The sequence below is a fragment of the Piliocolobus tephrosceles genome, chromosome 14, assembly GCF_002776525.5.
Source record: "Piliocolobus tephrosceles isolate RC106 chromosome 14, ASM277652v3, whole genome shotgun sequence".
NCBI classification, from domain to species: domain Eukaryota; kingdom Metazoa; phylum Chordata; class Mammalia; order Primates; family Cercopithecidae; genus Piliocolobus; species Piliocolobus tephrosceles.
The window spans coordinates 29962213-29980003 of record NC_045447.1 but is presented as its reverse complement, the minus strand read 5'-3'; the positions used below and the strand labels follow the sequence as shown (position 1 = coordinate 29980003).

General features: G+C 39.2%; 1 protein-coding gene across 2 annotated transcripts in view; it reads right to left on the bottom strand.

Annotated features, from left to right (window-relative positions):
* TMEM245 (transmembrane protein 245) overlaps nt 1-17791 on the bottom strand; it is a 102089-nt gene that overhangs the window by 21628 nt on the left and 62670 nt on the right. For both annotated transcript variants that reach the window (XM_023202173.1, XM_023202180.1), the window contains exons 12-13: nt 11263-11385; nt 10977-11122 (exon numbers count right to left, since the gene is read on the bottom strand). In XM_023202173.1, the coding sequence (XP_023057941.1) occupies nt 10977-11122; nt 11263-11385 (269 nt within the window). The remainder of the gene's footprint in view (nt 1-10976; nt 11123-11262; nt 11386-17791) is intronic.

Below are 17791 nucleotides of genomic sequence, written 5' to 3'. Positions count from 1 at the left end.
CCCAGAATAAAGTGGTATCAAAAATACCAAAAAGAAGGGAAAGACCCCAAAGAAAATACCAAGGATCTGCTCAACAACTAAACAGAGAGGACAGAGCAAAAAGAAAACAACAGAGCTTCAGGTTTTAAACCTGAGGGGGAAATAATAGCAGCGTCTCAAAGACATGGAGAAGGCCAGAATGGAAGAAGCATGGAAGAAAAGGGGAGTTTGTTTAGTAGGGGCAATAGGAACTTAAAAAGGATGATGAAAATACCCTAGAGGCAGCTGAAATAAGAGACAAGGCATAATAGAAAATTCAGAACAAGACATCTGAGACGCACCAGAATAATAGAAGAGTATAGGACATCCTAAAGGGGCAAGTGGAGAGAAAATAGGGCAACAGGTTGTGTGTTCATAAAGGACCTAAAGACAAAGAAGTAACAGCCAGAGAGGTAATGAAATCATTTCTGTAGTAGGAGGAAAATCACTAGAGTGCAGTATTCCCGGAGACCAAGGGAGAAAGAAGGTAGGTTTTGAGGCGGAGGGAATAATGACATCATCGACCACAGAGAAAAAGAAAGGAAAAAAGTATAGAATTTGTCTAGAACTAGGGAGGTCAGTGAGGAAAAGATAGAGATATCGTGATCCTTCCTTAACCTTATGTCATTTAAAAAATTTTAAGCCAAAAATAAGTTGACATCAAAGATGCAACAGAATATTGCAACTCAATCACCCCTCTGGGTGGCAAGTAACCAAGGCTCAATCCAGTAAGGACCATGTGCAGAAAACAGCACAGTCTTCTTTCTTTCACCGCTGGGAATACTGGTTGCTGGTAATGTTCTCAAGGCAACTTTTAAATGCACTATATATTGTTTGCAGTTACTAAACATATTTATGTAACCTAGTGAGGGATGAGAAGACAATATATTCCCTTCTACCTCATTACTCGTGATCTGGCACACAAGAAGTTTTATAAATAAAACAGCAGAGAAAAATCCTCTTACAATTTACCAGAAAACAGAATTTAACTCCCTCAAATTCCTAGTAACTTTTTCTTCTTTTTTGTATCAGCTTTATTAAACTATGATTTACAAATAATAAAACTCACCAATTTTAAGCATTCAATTCAGTAATTTGGACAAATATAAACATTCTATAACCATCATTACAATCAAGATGTAGAATATTTCCATTACCCCAAAAAGTTCCCTCATGCCCTTCTATAGTCAAACCCTTCCTAAACTCTGGCCTCTGACGGCCACTAGATATGCTGCCACTATAATTCTGCCTTTTCTAGAATCTCATGTAAACACAACCATACATTACACAGCTTTGTATTAAATTGTGGAAAATATCCACGGCACAATATTTAGCATCTGAATCATTTTGAGTGTGCACTTCAATAGTGTTGAGTACATTCACGTTGTCATGTACTTTTGGTGTTTCTTTCACCTAGCATAATGCTTTTGATCTTCACCAACATTGTTGAGTATATCAGTAGTTTGTTCCTTTTTATTACTGAGTAGCATTTCATTATGTAGATCGACTAGAATTTGTTTATCCATTCACCAGTTGATGGGCATTTGAGGTGCTTCCAGTTTGGGGGTATTATGAATAATACTGCTATGAACATTTGTGTACAAGTCTTTGGAGACATATGCTTTCATTTCTCGTCTGTAAATACCTAGGAGTGGAGATACTCGGTCATATGGTACCTATTTAACTTTATAATGAATACTAGCTTTAATCTCTCAATTCAGAAAAAACTAATAGTCCACGGACACCAACCCAGAAGCCACTGCCTCCTACCGCACCGCATATCTCCTCAAGGTATGAGGTTAAACTTCAGTTTTATGTGAGTGGATGCTGGCAGGAAGAACAATTCAGCTCATGAAAAGCTAAATGACAATGCATCTGAAGCTCCTAGTAACTGACCTAGCGCACAGTGGATGCTCAATAAGCAGTGGCTATTAGTAGAAAATGTGGTGTGTGCACAAGGAAATACTATTCAGCACCCCCCTAAAAAAAAGGAAATCCTGTCATTTGCAACAACGTGGATGATCCTGGAGGACATTGTGGTAAGTTAAATAAGCCAGGCACAGCATAGACAAACACCGCATCTGGAATGTAAGAGTTGAACTCACAGAAATAGAGAGTAGGATGTGGTTGCCGGGGCTGCGAGATGGTCAAAGGGTACAAAGTTTCAGTTAGGATGAATAAGTTCAGTAGATCTATTGTACAGCATGGTGACTACAGTTAATAATAATGCACTGTATACTTTAAAACTGCTAAGAGTACATCTTAAATGTTCTCACAACAAAAATGGTACGTGAAGTAATGAATATATGAATTAGCTTGATTTAACCATTTCACAATGTAATATTATATTACAAACTATAAATATATAGCATTTTTATTTGTTGCCTGGCTGGTTGCGGCAGTTCACACCTGTAATCCTAACACTGTCAGAGGCCAAAGCAGGTGGATCGCTTGAGTCCAGGAGTTCAAGACCAACCTGGGCAACAGGTGAAACCCCGTCCCTACTATAACTATAAAAAATTAGCCAGGCATAGTGTGTGCCATTAGTTATATGCCAGATGAAGTTTTATTTGACTTTGGGAGTAAATTATTCCTAGCAATCTCTGAATTTTAGGTTCCAAAGAACCCTGGAATTCAGTGATAATTATATGCCCAGTATTATAGGTTATTTCACCTTACAATTTAAAATAACCAAACCAAAACTTTTTGGTATGCTACCTGCATGTGCACAGCACATAACTGTACTTGGCATGTAGTGGGTTGTGTTAGTTTCCTGTTGCAGCTGTAATAAATTACCCTAAACTCAATTGACTTAAAACATACTTTTTATCTTGTAATTCAGGTCAGAAGTCCTAAAACCAAGATGCCACATTCTTTCTGGAGGATTTAAGGGAAAATTTGTTTTCTCTTCTTTTTTAGTAGTTTTTTTTTTAGGCTAGCCAAGTAAAGCAGTGAGAGTAGAGAGGCAACAGAGCAATCTGTAACTGGTTGTGATCATTTAGTTGTAAATACAACCACACTTGGACTAGCCTTTTCCAGTTTTTAAAGACTGCCTTCATTCCTTGGCTCAAGGCCCCATCTTCCATCTTTCAGATTAGTAGTGTGGCATCCTCCAATCTCTCTCCATCTCTCAGCTCTGCTTCTGTCCACATGTCTCCTTCATTCTGACTCTCCTGCCTTTGTTTTCTAATAAAATTTTTTTATTGAGAAGAAGCTCATGTAACATAAATTCCATCATTTTAATGTATACAATTCAGTGGGTTTTAGTATACTCATAATTTGTGCAACTATCACCATTAATTCCAGAACTTCCTCCCTCTTATAAGGACTTTTTCTAAACTTGTTTTTCTTCTTTCATTAATAATAAAGGTATAGCTGACAATTTTTTTTTTTGAGACTGGGTGTCAATCTGTCACCTAGGCTTGAGTGCAGTGGTGCAATCTTGGGTCATTGCAACCTCCCCCTCCCAGGCTCAAGTGATCCTCCCACCTCAGCCTCCCAAGTAGCCGGGACTACAGGTGCACACACAACCCCCTACGTGCCAACCACTGTTACCTGCTGTGCATACACAAGTTTTGGTTTGGTTATTTTAAATAACCTATAATACTGGGCATATAATTATCATTCGTCTCTAGGGTTCTTTGGAACCTAAAATTCAGAGACTGCTAGGAATAATTTACTCCCAAAGTCAAATAAAACGTCATCTGGCATATAACTAATGGCGTGCACCATACAGTGTGAATGGGCTACCAGAAAACATTAATCAATACAAGAATATTACTTACAATCATACCACTGAAAGATCATTTCCCCATTTCATTCATTCATTGATTGACATCAACCAGTTAGTCGACATTTTTTGCATACTCAAATTCAATAAGCACTTCCCTGTCTTAATATCTATGAAAGACATTATGATACAGTTCATCAACTCTCTTGCAAAAATCACGATAGACGTGGGCTTCTGGCATTCCACAAAGGTGACCGTGTATGACTTATGCTGTGTGAATCCATGGTGCCAATGGTCATTACCCTTCCCTTTGTAACTGCTCACAACCATGTGGTCAAGCACCTACTGCAGAAATTGACAGAACACTTACATCAAGTTAACCAGTCTAATATTTATGGAATATATAGGCTTCTTCCACCTTTATGTCTCAAAAAATATCTGCCTGTTCTTGGTTTTCTGGGACCTTTTTATTCAGTGATTCTTCAAAGATTATTGACAGTTGTTCTTTAATTTCACTCCAAGCTCTCCTAGCACTCAGTAGTTGATGAGAATCAAATTCAAAGACTCTGGAGGTTCTTTTCCTCCCTCCTTTTGGTAGCACAGGTGGACCTGATTTAGCTCAATGGAAGAAGAGACTGACACACCAGCCACTGAGCTGGAGGCACCGCTTTCTAACAAGGCCTATTCCCTCCTCATAGACCTCCCATTACTACATCGTCTTAGAGATGTTCTCCTGCCCCATACTATATATAGACTATTACAGGGCAGGATTCCTGTCTATTGGAAGTAGGCCATCGTGCATCCAATCCAGCTATGCCCCACCTGAGCACATCTCTCTGTGGAATAAAAGTTCCAAGAGTTAGGCAGGATCAGCTTTTTCTCAGCTAGGATTTTCCCCTAATAAAGCCTGTTGTATATTTATACCGTATGGCACTAAAGGTGTGAATATTCATGCCTCCTTTCCACAACTATATGTAATAATAACTCCTCTGCACCAGGAGCTTGAATTGACTTCAAATGATTGTTTATAATGTTAACTCTTCCTAACCAGCTCTTGATCTTCATCCTTTATAAACTCTAGGATGAAACTTACTTTTTCACACATTTCCTGACACTTAACTTTAGCTCTCAACCCTCTCTTTTCTGACAAACCAGATTGTGCTTGCTACTTTTCTAAAGTGAGTGAGAAAAAAATAACAAGACAATTTAGGATTTAATCAGATGACCTGCTTTTAATGGAATGATATTTGAAGCAAGGAGTGGGATGGGGAGAATAACAAACCAGTCCAGAGAAGCTCTATGAACTCAGTGTACACAGGGCCTTAGACCACAGCTGAGTAGGAATTACCTGTCTAAGGAAGAAGAAAAATAATGAAGAAAAGGAGGAGTGAAGAGTTCAAAGCGAAATTCTGCCTCCTCCACGTTTCCTTACACTGGTTCCACCCTCTTTTCTAAAGGACTGTCATTTCTCTTCCCAGTATTCTAGCCTCACTGCAATATGGCATGTCTCAAGTAGAAAGTGAGCTAGTGGGAGAGACCAGTCAGCTTTTAGAGACACAGTATATACAATTACCAGTGGGAAAAGTACTCCCCAGCTCCCCTGACAGCTCTCTACATATTTATGGGGTACATAATAATGCTTCAATACATACAATGTATAGTAATCAGATGGGGTAATTGGCACATCTATCATCTTGATCACTTATCATTTTGGTTTTTTGTTTTTTGTTTTTTTTTGAGACAGAGTCTCACGCTGTCGCCCAGGCTGCAGTGCAGTGGCATGATCACAGCTCAATGCAATCTCCACCACCTGGGTTCAAGCAATTCTTCTTCCTCAGCCTCCTGAGTAGCTGGGACTACAGGCGCGTGCCACCACACCCAGCTAATTTTTGTATTTTTACAATTGAGACAGGGTTTCTCCATGTTGGCCAGGCTGGTCTTGAACTCCTGACCTGAGGTGATCTGCCCACCTCGGCCTCCCAAAGTGCTGGGATTTGAGGTGTGAACCACCATACCTGGCCTCATTTCTTTTGTTGGGAGCATTCCGTATCTTCCTTCTAGCTACTTGAAACTATATAATTTATTGTTGTTAACTACAGTCATTCTACAGTGCTATAGTACATAATAACATTCCTTCTAAGTAATTTTTGTATCCTTTAACACATCTCTCTCTACCCACCCCTTCCCAGCCCCAACCTCCCTTGAGAGGTCACATCTTCCCTTTCTTGATTCATTTGCCCTGAAACCCAGCTCCACAGGGTGTCATATAGCAACCTGGCTGACATTAAATTTCCAGCATGAGGGGAACGGCCACACTGTGCATTCAGCCCTAGAGAGCTGCTGAGGGGCACAGGGGATCAGCTGCTTATGTGGAATTCTTCCATTCTCACCCTCCAAAATAGTGGGGAAACATAGAAACACACAATGACAGCATCACACTAGATCATCTGGAGGCTATGGCAGTAGTAAATATTAATTCAATATTTTTATACAGTAATACATAGTTTTATGTCCTTGACAATGCCTAGTGATTGTGCATGCTTACTCTAATGCTAACTTAAAAAATAACAAGGGGTTGTTTCAATTACATAGGCAAATAGTAAACATGTATCTCAAAACTAGTTCCATTATAAGCCCATTAAAATGGATTTAGTAGTTTTCAAAGCATCACAATGAGAAACTAAAAGAAACATTTTTAAGGTAATTTACCTTGGAAACTTAAGTTTATGAGATTAATCTTTCATCAGGTAGGTTAAGCATACCTTTACTGTCTTGATTATCATTTAAGAACTCCAGCTAATATAATTTCCCCAAATAGGCCTAAGAGATTTCTGCTTCTCTATTCCAGTGTTGGGAAAGATTTCTTCAAATAAATGAAAACACATTTTCTTACAGCTTTACATTCTTCCTTAGACATTTAAATATTGTTTATACTCTTAAATCAATGAGAATTTGTAATAAATATTTCATTTGCTCAAAGTAAAAAATGGAAACACTGATTCACTAAATGATCAACGCTCACTTTTTTTAATCCAAACACTTTTATTTCTCCAAAATTGGGAGATACCAGTGGGAAGCATGTTCACTTTCCAAATGAGAATTGCATGGCATACACATTCTCTTATCTAATTCATCAGGACGCCCACCCACTGGCACTGAAAAGCTGTAATCCCAGCAAGCAAGAGCCATACCCGTGTGCATGCACTCATGTGAAAATATCACACACACTAAATTGCATTGAGGCCGTGACAACATGCAACTTAGTAATGTGCAATATCTCCACCAGAGCAAGCAGAATGGGAGCATCAGGGAAGAAGGGTGTGATGTATACATTCAGGAGACAACATGCTGCTAAAGAGAGGAAAATGGTCTGGGGATAAAGGATGCATGCCACTGACTCAAAACTTCATGAAATGAAAACCCAATTGCAAATGTATTCAACTGAGAAGAATACTTATTCAGAATCAAAATAATGAGTAATGTTCAAAACTTCAATGAGATAGTGATCATAAAGAAGCCACATACTTCAGAAGGCAAAGCTTCACGAACAGACACTTTCACTGTCTGGTCATGCAATTAACCCCCAATTTCAATTCCACTTTTGACTTATTCACAGATCATATAAATGAATGTAATGATTTCCACTTAGCTGCAACATAGATGATGATTAATGACTGATGCTTATAAAAGTTAGTATCACTGATATTTGTAGGCTAAACTGCACTTTGAGGACATTACAATATTTTCAGAGTGATTTATAAATTATAAATCATAACCACTTATTTTTCCCTCAAAATCTTTTTCCATGAAGAAACATATTGCCTCTTCAACACAAACCTTCAGGATGAAAAATCCAACAGGAACTCTTAGAGAACTCACTACCATCTTCTCCACAGGAGAAAGCTCTTCAGAGGAATCTCTATAAAACCTGTACATTTCAAGTCTTGAATTTGCGCCAGTAAAGAAACAGCCTTAGGAACTTAAATTGCAAAAAAAAATCACCTTGAATTACAGCCTTAAAATTATATAACTTGATATAGCTTTGGTCAGAAAAATGGCTCAGGCCATAACCCATTTAGTCTGTACCATATTTATCACACTCATAAAAATCTATCAATTCTGGGAACCACTCGATTATAGTTCTGGTATCAAAGGTTGTTAAAATTTTTTCTGTATTTAAAATAAGGTGATAATAAAACAAATGGTTTTTAAATTCCAGTATACTATGGAACCAAGACATGATCTACTGTTATAATATATAATTAGTGTGTGCACTCCCAAGAAGGTAAGTCAAATCTAATTTGTAAAAGACCGATTTCCTCATATCCCTGTAGATGACAGCACTCTTTCTAATCTCAAATTCTCTCCTGAGCCAAAGACCTGAATTTCTAAGTGCCACCCTCTTATGTCCACAAATATAAGTCATGATCTTCCCTAACCAGCTCCTCTTGAAAGAAGGCATCATGGTGTAACAGAATATGTGCTTTCAATCAGCTGAACCTAGGTGTGACTAATAGCTTTACTTACCACTGACTGGCAAACACAACATCTAGGAATTAAGTTTAAAACAAAAAAGGTGACATACTTGGTAAGAAAAAAAGTGACAGACATTTAGAGGATGGTCTGCTCTATGAAAGCAGAACAACAGAAAATTCAAAAGCTGTGATGTGAAAATAGAAATATTTTTCAAAGAATAAGAGTAACAACGAAGGTTACTTGAGGAAAATGGAAGCATCATCTTTCCTGAAGTTCTTTATGAACAAGGTAGATATTTTTCTGCAAAGCTTGGCTTAAGCCACACTGACTGGAGAATTCCTACCAGCCTTTGATATGGCTGCTCTAATAGCTTTACCCTACTGGGAAGATAAAAGATTAGCTTTCCTTTTTGGTAGAGCATTTGCAAAAGCTTTTTTGTCAGAAAGATCCTAGATAAACAAAGATAATCTATTGCTAGAATTTTCATCATTTCATTTATTCAGTAAAGATGATAGTCAATGGTCATATAGGACTTCGGAGGGAAGCTATAGCCGGTACTTCCTTCAAAACAGCTTCACCCCAAATGCTTTTACACTGGATAATATACTCCAAAATCTGAAATCTTTATAGATGGCCCCCATGTGGATACCTGAGGGCACTGTATAGGTGTTAAGAGCATTTTTTTTTAATCCCACTTGATAGCCAATCACAGAAACAAGGTATTGGTGAAGACCTTATCCAGGCCTTGCTAGCAGGAAAAGGGGAGAGAACTTAGCAAAAGTTATACAGACATTGTATTTTAGGAGCATGCATCCTGTTTGAATGTTAACTGAAGGTTTTCTAACAATCAAAGTGGGATTCTCACTAGCTATTATATGAACACAGTGAAAAAATAAATCAGTAAGATACAATTATGAGAGAAAAAAAAGAAATCAAGATTTCTGTGGAAGACTACTTCCAGACAATGGTATTTATTAAAAGTATGTGCAGACAGAAATGCCAGCCAAAGATTCACTGTTCAAGAGACACTTAAGACTACCTGGTTAACAACATATTAGAAAAAGGAGCTCTAATGGACAATAGAAGGGTTTAATTTGAGATGTATGCATAAGAAGTAAAAATGTAGTTGAGTCTTGTTAATGAGCAATGAGAACAGGGGTTGGAGGATGGGCTGAGAGAGGCCTGCTCTGCAAAAGGGCCCTCCATACCAGAAATGATGAAGAGGAAAAGATAAAGGAAGTCAAGAGCCAATGACCTGGAAAGAGCTTATAGGGAGGAAAAGTTGAAGTTCATTCAGAAACCAAGCCTGTAAATACATGGATGCCAGAAGTCATAACGAAAGTTTCTGGCCAGAACCTCCAGTGCATACAGAGCCTATAACTTAAGAGATAAACAACGATTCTGCATTTCCAGTATCCAACCTACCCCTTGCGGAGGGCACAGCTTGGCTTTAGGACAGAGGAGAAACAGAAATGCCACCTACTCTCCTTCTGGAACAAAGCTAGAAATCCTGACAGCAGAGGGTTCTGAAAGAAGTTGGAGATGGGGGTGGTGGATGCGGGGGTTCTCTTAAGCAAGTGACATGATGCTAAGAGCTAGTCTAAGATCCTGCTGATGGAAAGCTGATGGAGACAGACCATTACATCTTTGTAAATCACAGGTTTGAGAGAAGGTTATCAAAACTGCTTTGAATTGTTAAATTTTGTTTTGTTTTTGAGACAGGGTCCTACTCTGTTGCCTAGGCTGCAGTGCAGTGGTGTGACCAAGTTCACTGCAGTCTCCATCTTCCAGGCTCAAGCAATCCTACCACCTCAGCCTCTTAAGTAGCTGGGACTACAGATGCACACCACCATGCCTGGCTAATCTTTTTTATTTTTAGTAGAGACAAAGTCTCACTATGCTGCCCAGGTTGTCTCAAATTCCTAAGCTCGAGCAATCCTCCTGCCTTGGCCTCCCAAAGTGCTGGAATTACAGGTGTGAGCCACCGCACCCGGTCTGTTTTTTTGTTTTTTAAGAAACAGGGTCTTGGCCGGGCATGGTGGCTCACGCCTGTAATCCCAGCATTTTGGGAGGCCGAGGTGGGCAGATCCCTTAAGGTTAGGAGTTTGAGACCAGCCTGGCCAACATGGTGAAACCACGTCTCTACTAAAAATACAAAAATTAACTGAGTGTGGTGGTGCACGCCTGTAGTCCCAGCTACTTGGGAGGCTGAGGCAGGAGAATCACTTGAACTCTGGAGGCAGAGACTGCACTGAGCCAAGATCACACCACTGCAATCCATCTCCAAAAAACAAAGAAACAGGATCTAGCTCTGTCACCAAGGCTGGAGCGCAGTGGCGTGATTACAACTCACTGTAACCTCAAGTTCCTCAAGCAAGCCTCCGGCCTCAGCCTCCCAAGTAGCTGGGGTTACAGGTGCATGCCACCAAGCCCAGACAATTTTTAAAATTTTTTTTTATAGAAACAGGCTCTCACTATGTTGTCCAGACTGACCTCAGACTCCTGGCCTCAAGCAATCCTCCTGCCTCAAGCAATCTGAGTGGCATGAGCCACTGTACCCGGCCTGAATCTTTTTCTTATTAACAACTGCACTGTTCATATTTATCCTCAAAATGAGATGAAAACCTTGAAAATACCAGAGTCCTTCAGAGTTTAGCACTGAATGTTATCAGGATGCTCACGACAAAAAACAGGCTTATCATGGAAAAAAAAATTCTGGGAGAAATAAGAATAGCACAAACCTTATCCCTACCTGATAGCTTCTTCCACAGACTGGCCAATAATATTAGAAGAAGGACCTGGCTGAGATAGTGGAGTCAGGCTTATCACCCACTTCACTGGCTTGTAGTACTCATCACTGGAACTTAATAGATAAAATAGTGTGGTCAGGAAAATTATCTGCAAAACAAAGGACAATATCTCCTAAAAAATTGTATTTGGAAACTATAGGAAGATAGACATCTGTAATTGCAAATGAAATCAGAAATATGCTTTAACAAGGAAGGAAATGTGAGGTACACTTATCTATGTGGACATACCAGAGAGAGTACAAAATTGAGAAGGGCTGTCCCGCTGTAGAAGAGGATGGTCAAGAGTGTAGTGACAGTGGTGAAGAGCAGGCTCACATTCCGGCTCATAACGATCCACAGAGACTCCAAGATCTGGCAAGGAGGGAAAGCTGGATATCAGAACCAATCCTCATGAAAAAAGTTTCTACAGCCATCTAGTGTGCTTTTAATACAGTGTTTTAGTAACATGAACTGAAAAGCTAAGAACTGACAATTACTTCAAATGAAAAATAAAAAAATTAAAAAATAAACCAAAAACAGTTGTATAATCAATAGTAAAGAAAATGGTGAATCCACACCAAATAATATAGACAGCCATTAAAAACATCACTGTTATAACATGGTAAAATATTTTACAATGAAATGCTAAATTTAAAAAACAGGATTAAAAATTTTTATATATAATTGGTGGGGCATGGTGGCTCATACCTGTAATACCAGCACTTTGGGAGGCTGAGGCAGGTGGATCACCTTAAGTCAGGAGTTCCAGACCAGTCTGACCAACATGGTAAAACCCTGTCTCTACTAAAAACACAAAATTAGCCACATGTGGTGTGGCGCATGCTTGTAATCCCAGCTACTTGGGAGGCTGAGGCAGGAGAATCACTTAAACCCGGAAGGCAGGGGTTGCAGTGAGCCAAGATCCTGCCATTGCACTCTAGCCTGGGCAGCAAGAACAAAACACTGTCTCAAAATAAATTAATATAATATAATATAATATAATATAATATAATATAATATAATACACACACACATACACATACATATATATATCATTGTAGCTATGTAAAAATGGCAAGCAGAGAAAAAATATAGTCATGCATCACTTAATGATGGAGATACATTCTGAGAAATGTGTCATTAGGCGATTTCATCCCGCAAACGTCATAAAGTGTACTGATACAAACCTAAATGGTAAAGCCTGGCACACATATAGGCTATAAGATACAACCTACTACTCCTAAACTATAAACCTTTGTAGCATGTTACTGTACTGAATACCACATGCAACCACAATACAGGTATTTGTACATCTAAACATGTAAAAGGTACAGTCAAAATACAGTACTATAAATCTTATGGGACCATGATTGCATTATGTGACCCATCATTAACAGAGACATTATTATGTGACACATGTCATGACTTTACCTCCAGGGGAATATGCTAGAGTACAACCTGTGGTGATATTTATCTTGTAGGATCCTAAGTGCAGGCCATGAAATTCCAGTATTTGCTTTACTGGCTGCCTAGCCCCTACCCTTGCCATTTCCAACTTAGAGCTATCTACAAATATAAAAAGCATCACCTCAATGACTTCATTAAATCACAAGAAAAGCAATCAACAGACAGGGACAAGAGCAGTGCTCTGAGGCTAAAAATCTTTCCTGAGACAGGCAATGATCAGTATATTGAGGTCTACTGAGTTCAGCTGATTTGTCACCTACACATTCACTAGAACCAGATATCATGAGGAAGGTTTCTCACAGATGTTAAATATTAATAAAGGAGAGGTACAATATTTATAGCATACCTGCATGTTTCATTTACGATCTCAAATCCCCTTATTATAATATCTGTTCTATTCTTCCCAAGTGGACTATCCTTCCTCTTAATGAAAAATACAAAAGCAAAATGACCAGAAAAACACCTCCCATTACCATTTCTAAACTGCTTCCACAGACCTCCCAACAATGCCATGAGTGAAGAAATGTGGATGATATTATCTCTATTTTATAGATACATAATTTGAAGTTCACAAATTTTTTTAAAACCGTTGCCTAAGGGCACAAAGCTAGTAAGTGGAACTAGGGCTTAGAGCTTACATGTTGTGGGGCAGAACTCACTTTTGTTTTGGTGCCCTTCCCAAAACAGCAGTTCTGGTTTTTGTCATATGTCCATCTGTTCTATGAAAAGTCCTCTCCATTCCTTTCCTACTTCAGATGTACCATTTATAAAGGCATATTTTGTTGCCCTTGGCATTTCTTGCAAATCTCAGCTCAGTTTCCTAAGAGAACTCTGGCAGGCTGGTTTCATTTACAAAAACTCCTTACATAAAACCTTGAAAATGCTTCACAATGCCCACAAAAATATGCAAGATTGACTAGTTGACCTCGTGGGATAAAGAATGAATGAACAATGCCATCAGTTCCAAGAAACAAGCCAACAATGCCTTTACTTGTGATTTGACAAGCATTCTTTTTGCAGCTGCAGTCATTTTGGAATTTTTATGTAACAAAAAAATTAAATAGTTTCTGGGTTGCACTAAGAGAAAATACCTTGTGGTAATTCTTAAGAAATTAACTAAATACGTTAATTTTAGACTGTTAGTCTCCAACAACAAAAAAGTAACCTTTCCTATTTGAAAGAAAGAAAGGGAATCAACTGGAGAAAACAGAGGAAAAAAAATTTCTAGAATATTAACTAAATCCTTAAAGTAAAGTGGTTTTAATTTATATGGCAGGCTTAGGGAGGAGAAAATGAGTAAAGGCAGGCACAATAGCAAGGCCCATGAAACTCTGAAAACAAAACAGATTTATGGAGACAAAATATATTGCAACTCAAGCTGGGTGCAGTGGCTCACACCTGTAATCCCAGCACTTTGGGAGGCCACGGTGAGCGGATCACTTGAAGCCAGGAGTTTGAGACCAGCCTGGCTTGCATAGTGAAATCCATCCCTACTAACAATACAAAAAAATTAGGTGAATGTGTTGGTCTGTAATACCAACTACTCAGGAGGCTGAGGCACAAAAATTTCTTGAACCCAGGAGGTGGAGGCTGCAGTGAGCTGAGATCGTGCCACTGTGCTCCAGACTGGATGACAAAGCGAGACTGTCTCTGGAGAAAGGAAAAAGAAAAAAAAAGGATCCTAACTCAGAAGTAGAAAACATGAGCCAGGTCTGATATCAGTTTAATCAACAATAGCAATGTAAGTACTGGAAGAACGTCACAAAGAGTTCATTATGAAACATATAAAAAGCCCAAGAGACTTTACTGAACCAACTAAGCAATGTGGTCATGAAAGGTGGTCTCTACTGTGGATAAGAACTGACCAACAAGGCCTCACCATCTCCAGTGGCTCTGCAGTCCTTTACTCTGAGTCCACCACTCACCAAACAACCGTTTGATTATTAATTTGATTTCCCAGTACTTATTAAGAGCCATCAGCCCACCTTCTTATGGAGCCAGTGAAGAAGATTCAAAGGCAACAGTTTAGAAAAACAGAGGAGGAACAGGACATTGCAGAGATGCAGAGGTCTAAATAAGGGAAAATGTCTCCCCTGGCAGAACCGAGCCACCTCTGTCTGCCTCAGAGAGTTGGGAGGGAGCCTGGAGACGATGGACCACGTGAGTTCTGCTATCTTTCTCTAGTTCCAATCTTTCTTACCTATCTATAAAGGAAGGAAGATGAGCCAGGTGACCTCAAAACACCATTTCAACTCAGCCACTGTATTTCTAAATACAAAAATAATTATTGGCTGAGCGGCTCATGTCTGTAATCCCAGCACTTTGGGAGGCCGAGGTGAAAGAATAGCTTGAGCTCAGGAGTTCAAGACCAGCCTGTGCAACATAGCAAGACCCCATCTCTGCAAAAAAATTAAAATTTAAAAATCAGCTGGGTGTGGTGGTGTATGCCTGTAGTCCCACCTACTCAGGGAGAAGGAGGAGGAGGATGAAGCGGGAGGATGGCTTGAGCCCAGGAGGTCGAGGATGCAGTAAGCCACAGTCAAATCATTGCACTACAGTCTAATGTACTTCTCTTAGTTTAATTGAGGACCTAACACCATACTAAATTCTAAGGTAGGGATATTTGAGATTCCTTCTACCTCCAAAAACTTACAATCTACTCCAGAAGATTGGGTATAAACACTAAAGTGTCAAAAATATGTTTAGGTATCAAAAGAGTGAAAACAATAAATGCAAAAGGAATCTGAATGTAGAGAAACCTCAATGTGTTCTGAAATACACTGCGAAGATTTCATGAACAGGACTGGCCCTAAGCCAACTATTCACAACAATATCAAAAAAAAAAAAAAAAAAAAAAACTGACAAAACAAAGCAAATAAAAATATAAAGGTATGAGACTAAGAAATGTTGAGTTCTCTAGAGGATGAAATACAGTTTGAAAGGTAACACAACATTACATATAAAGTCTGGCCTCTGGAGCCAAGGGAAGATGAACTGAATTTGAACATCAACTGTTATTTACCATGCTAACTATTTAACACCTCTGAGCCTTTTTTTGGTTATTAAAATGAAGGCAATTATACTAGTTTTGCAGAATCACTGGGAGAATTAAATTGGAAAATATTAAGCACCTAGCACAGTATTTGACACAAAATATTTCATACAAAAACTACTAAATAATCATCTGTTCCCTGAACTGTCCATTACTAATATTTAAATGTGTTTAGGGATACAGAAATTGTATTTGAGGAACTACACAGCAAAACTGTTATTTTAGTTTCAAAAACTGCCTCTTCTCTTTCCACAAGAATTTATAAAATTTAATTTTTCTTTATCATCTATCTTAGTATGATTTAACACTGTCACTTCATTCATCAGTAACAGATGCTTAGGTCAGGCGCGGTGACTCACGCCTGTAATCCCAGCACTTTGGGAGGTCGAGGAGGGTGGATCACGAGGTCAGGAGATTGAGACCATCCTGGATAACACGGTGAAACCCCGTCCCTACTAAAAATACCAAAAATTAGCCGGGCATGGTGGCAGATGCCTGTAGTCCCAGCTACTCGGGAGGCTGAGGCAGGAGAATGGCGCGAACCCGGGAGAATGGCGTGAACCCGGGAGGCGGAGCTTGCAGTGAGCAGAGATCGTGCTACTGCACTCCAGCCTCGGTGACTGAGCGAGACCCCGTCTCAAAAAAACAAAACAAAACAAAAACCAGATGCTTTTAAGTTCAATGACTACAGTCACAAAACAAAACAAAAAGGGATTCAGTAACTTTTAGTTAACACACCTGAATTTTGGGGAAAAACAAACATTCAAAGGTATTATTAGATGATACACTATTTTGTGTATGCATTGGCATTAAAGAGCCAACTGGAAGGTCCAGGATACTGGGTGGAACCTGCTGACTGACTAATGGGCTTTTCTATAGGCTGATGTGGCAGGGACCTTCCAGCTGCTTTTAGTGTTGCACTCTTAAAAAGGAACATACTGCCAGGGATCACCAGACAGGTAACAAAACAAACTTTAAAGAAACGTAGAACAAAGAGAGAGCAGAAGACATTTTAAATATTTTATTAGTAATATTCTCAAATAAGTAAAAAAGGATGGTTCAGAAGAAAGAGCTGTTGGATATTACAAGTATGATAGCAGGAAAAATGAAAATTTCAATCACAGTTTCTTTTTTTGTTTTGTTTTGAGATGGAGTTTCGCTCTTGTTACCCAGGATGGAGCTCAATGGCACAATCTCAGCTCACCACACCCTCTGCCTCCCAAGTTCAAGTGATTCTCCTGCCTCAGCCTCCAGAGTAGCTGGGATTATGGGCATGTGCCACCACGCCAGACTAATGTTGTATTTTTAGTAGAGACGGGGTTTCTCCATGTTGGTTAGGCTGATCTCGAACTCCCAACCTCAGGTGATCCGCCCGCCTCAGCCTCCCAAAGTGCTGGGATTACAGGCATGAGCCACCGTGCCGGCCTCAATTACTGTTTCAAAGGCAAGCTGAAGCTATTTCTCAGGAGAAAAAGAAAACAAAGAGATAGAAAACAGAAAAGAGGCTTTCAAAATTAAGGAATCTATGTTAAAGGCCCAATATCTGATTAACAGCACTTCACCTTCCACACTAAGAAAGTAAAAGATAACATCTAAAACTGCAAAACAAAGAAAAGAGTAGCATAAACATTATTTTAGAAATTCAGAGATAAATACCCAGGGAAAGCTAAAAGAATTGACAGTTGTTTGTAAAGAAAAAGATGGGAAATCGGGAGGCATACAGCAGGGCACTGCTGCTTATTGAAATCTTTCAGCGTTATTGCAGTTTCAGTGATGGTCATGTATTACTTTGATAAAAATTAAATTTAGGCCAGGTGCGATGGCTCATGACTCTAATCCCAGCACTTTGGGAGGCCAAGGCGGGCAGATCACTTGAGGTCAGGAGTTCAAGACCAGTTTGGGCCAACACGGAGAAACCCTGTATCTACAAAAATGAAAAAAAAAAAAGAAAAAAGAAAAAATTAGCTGGGTGTGGTGGTGCACACCTATAATCCCAGCTACTCAGGAGGCTAAGGTAGGAGAATCGTTTGAACCTGGGAGGCGGAAGTTGAAGTAAGCTGAGATCACACTACTGCACTCCAGCCTAGGCAACAGAACGAGACTCCGTCTCAAAAAAAAAATTAATTTTAAAAAGTTTAGCACAGCAAACCTCAATTTTTGTTCACTTGATGAAAGTCACAAGTTTATGCACAAGAAAATTATTCTCTGTGAAATTCTACGTCCAAGACACCATACAAAATATGCTATGGAATGAGGAGG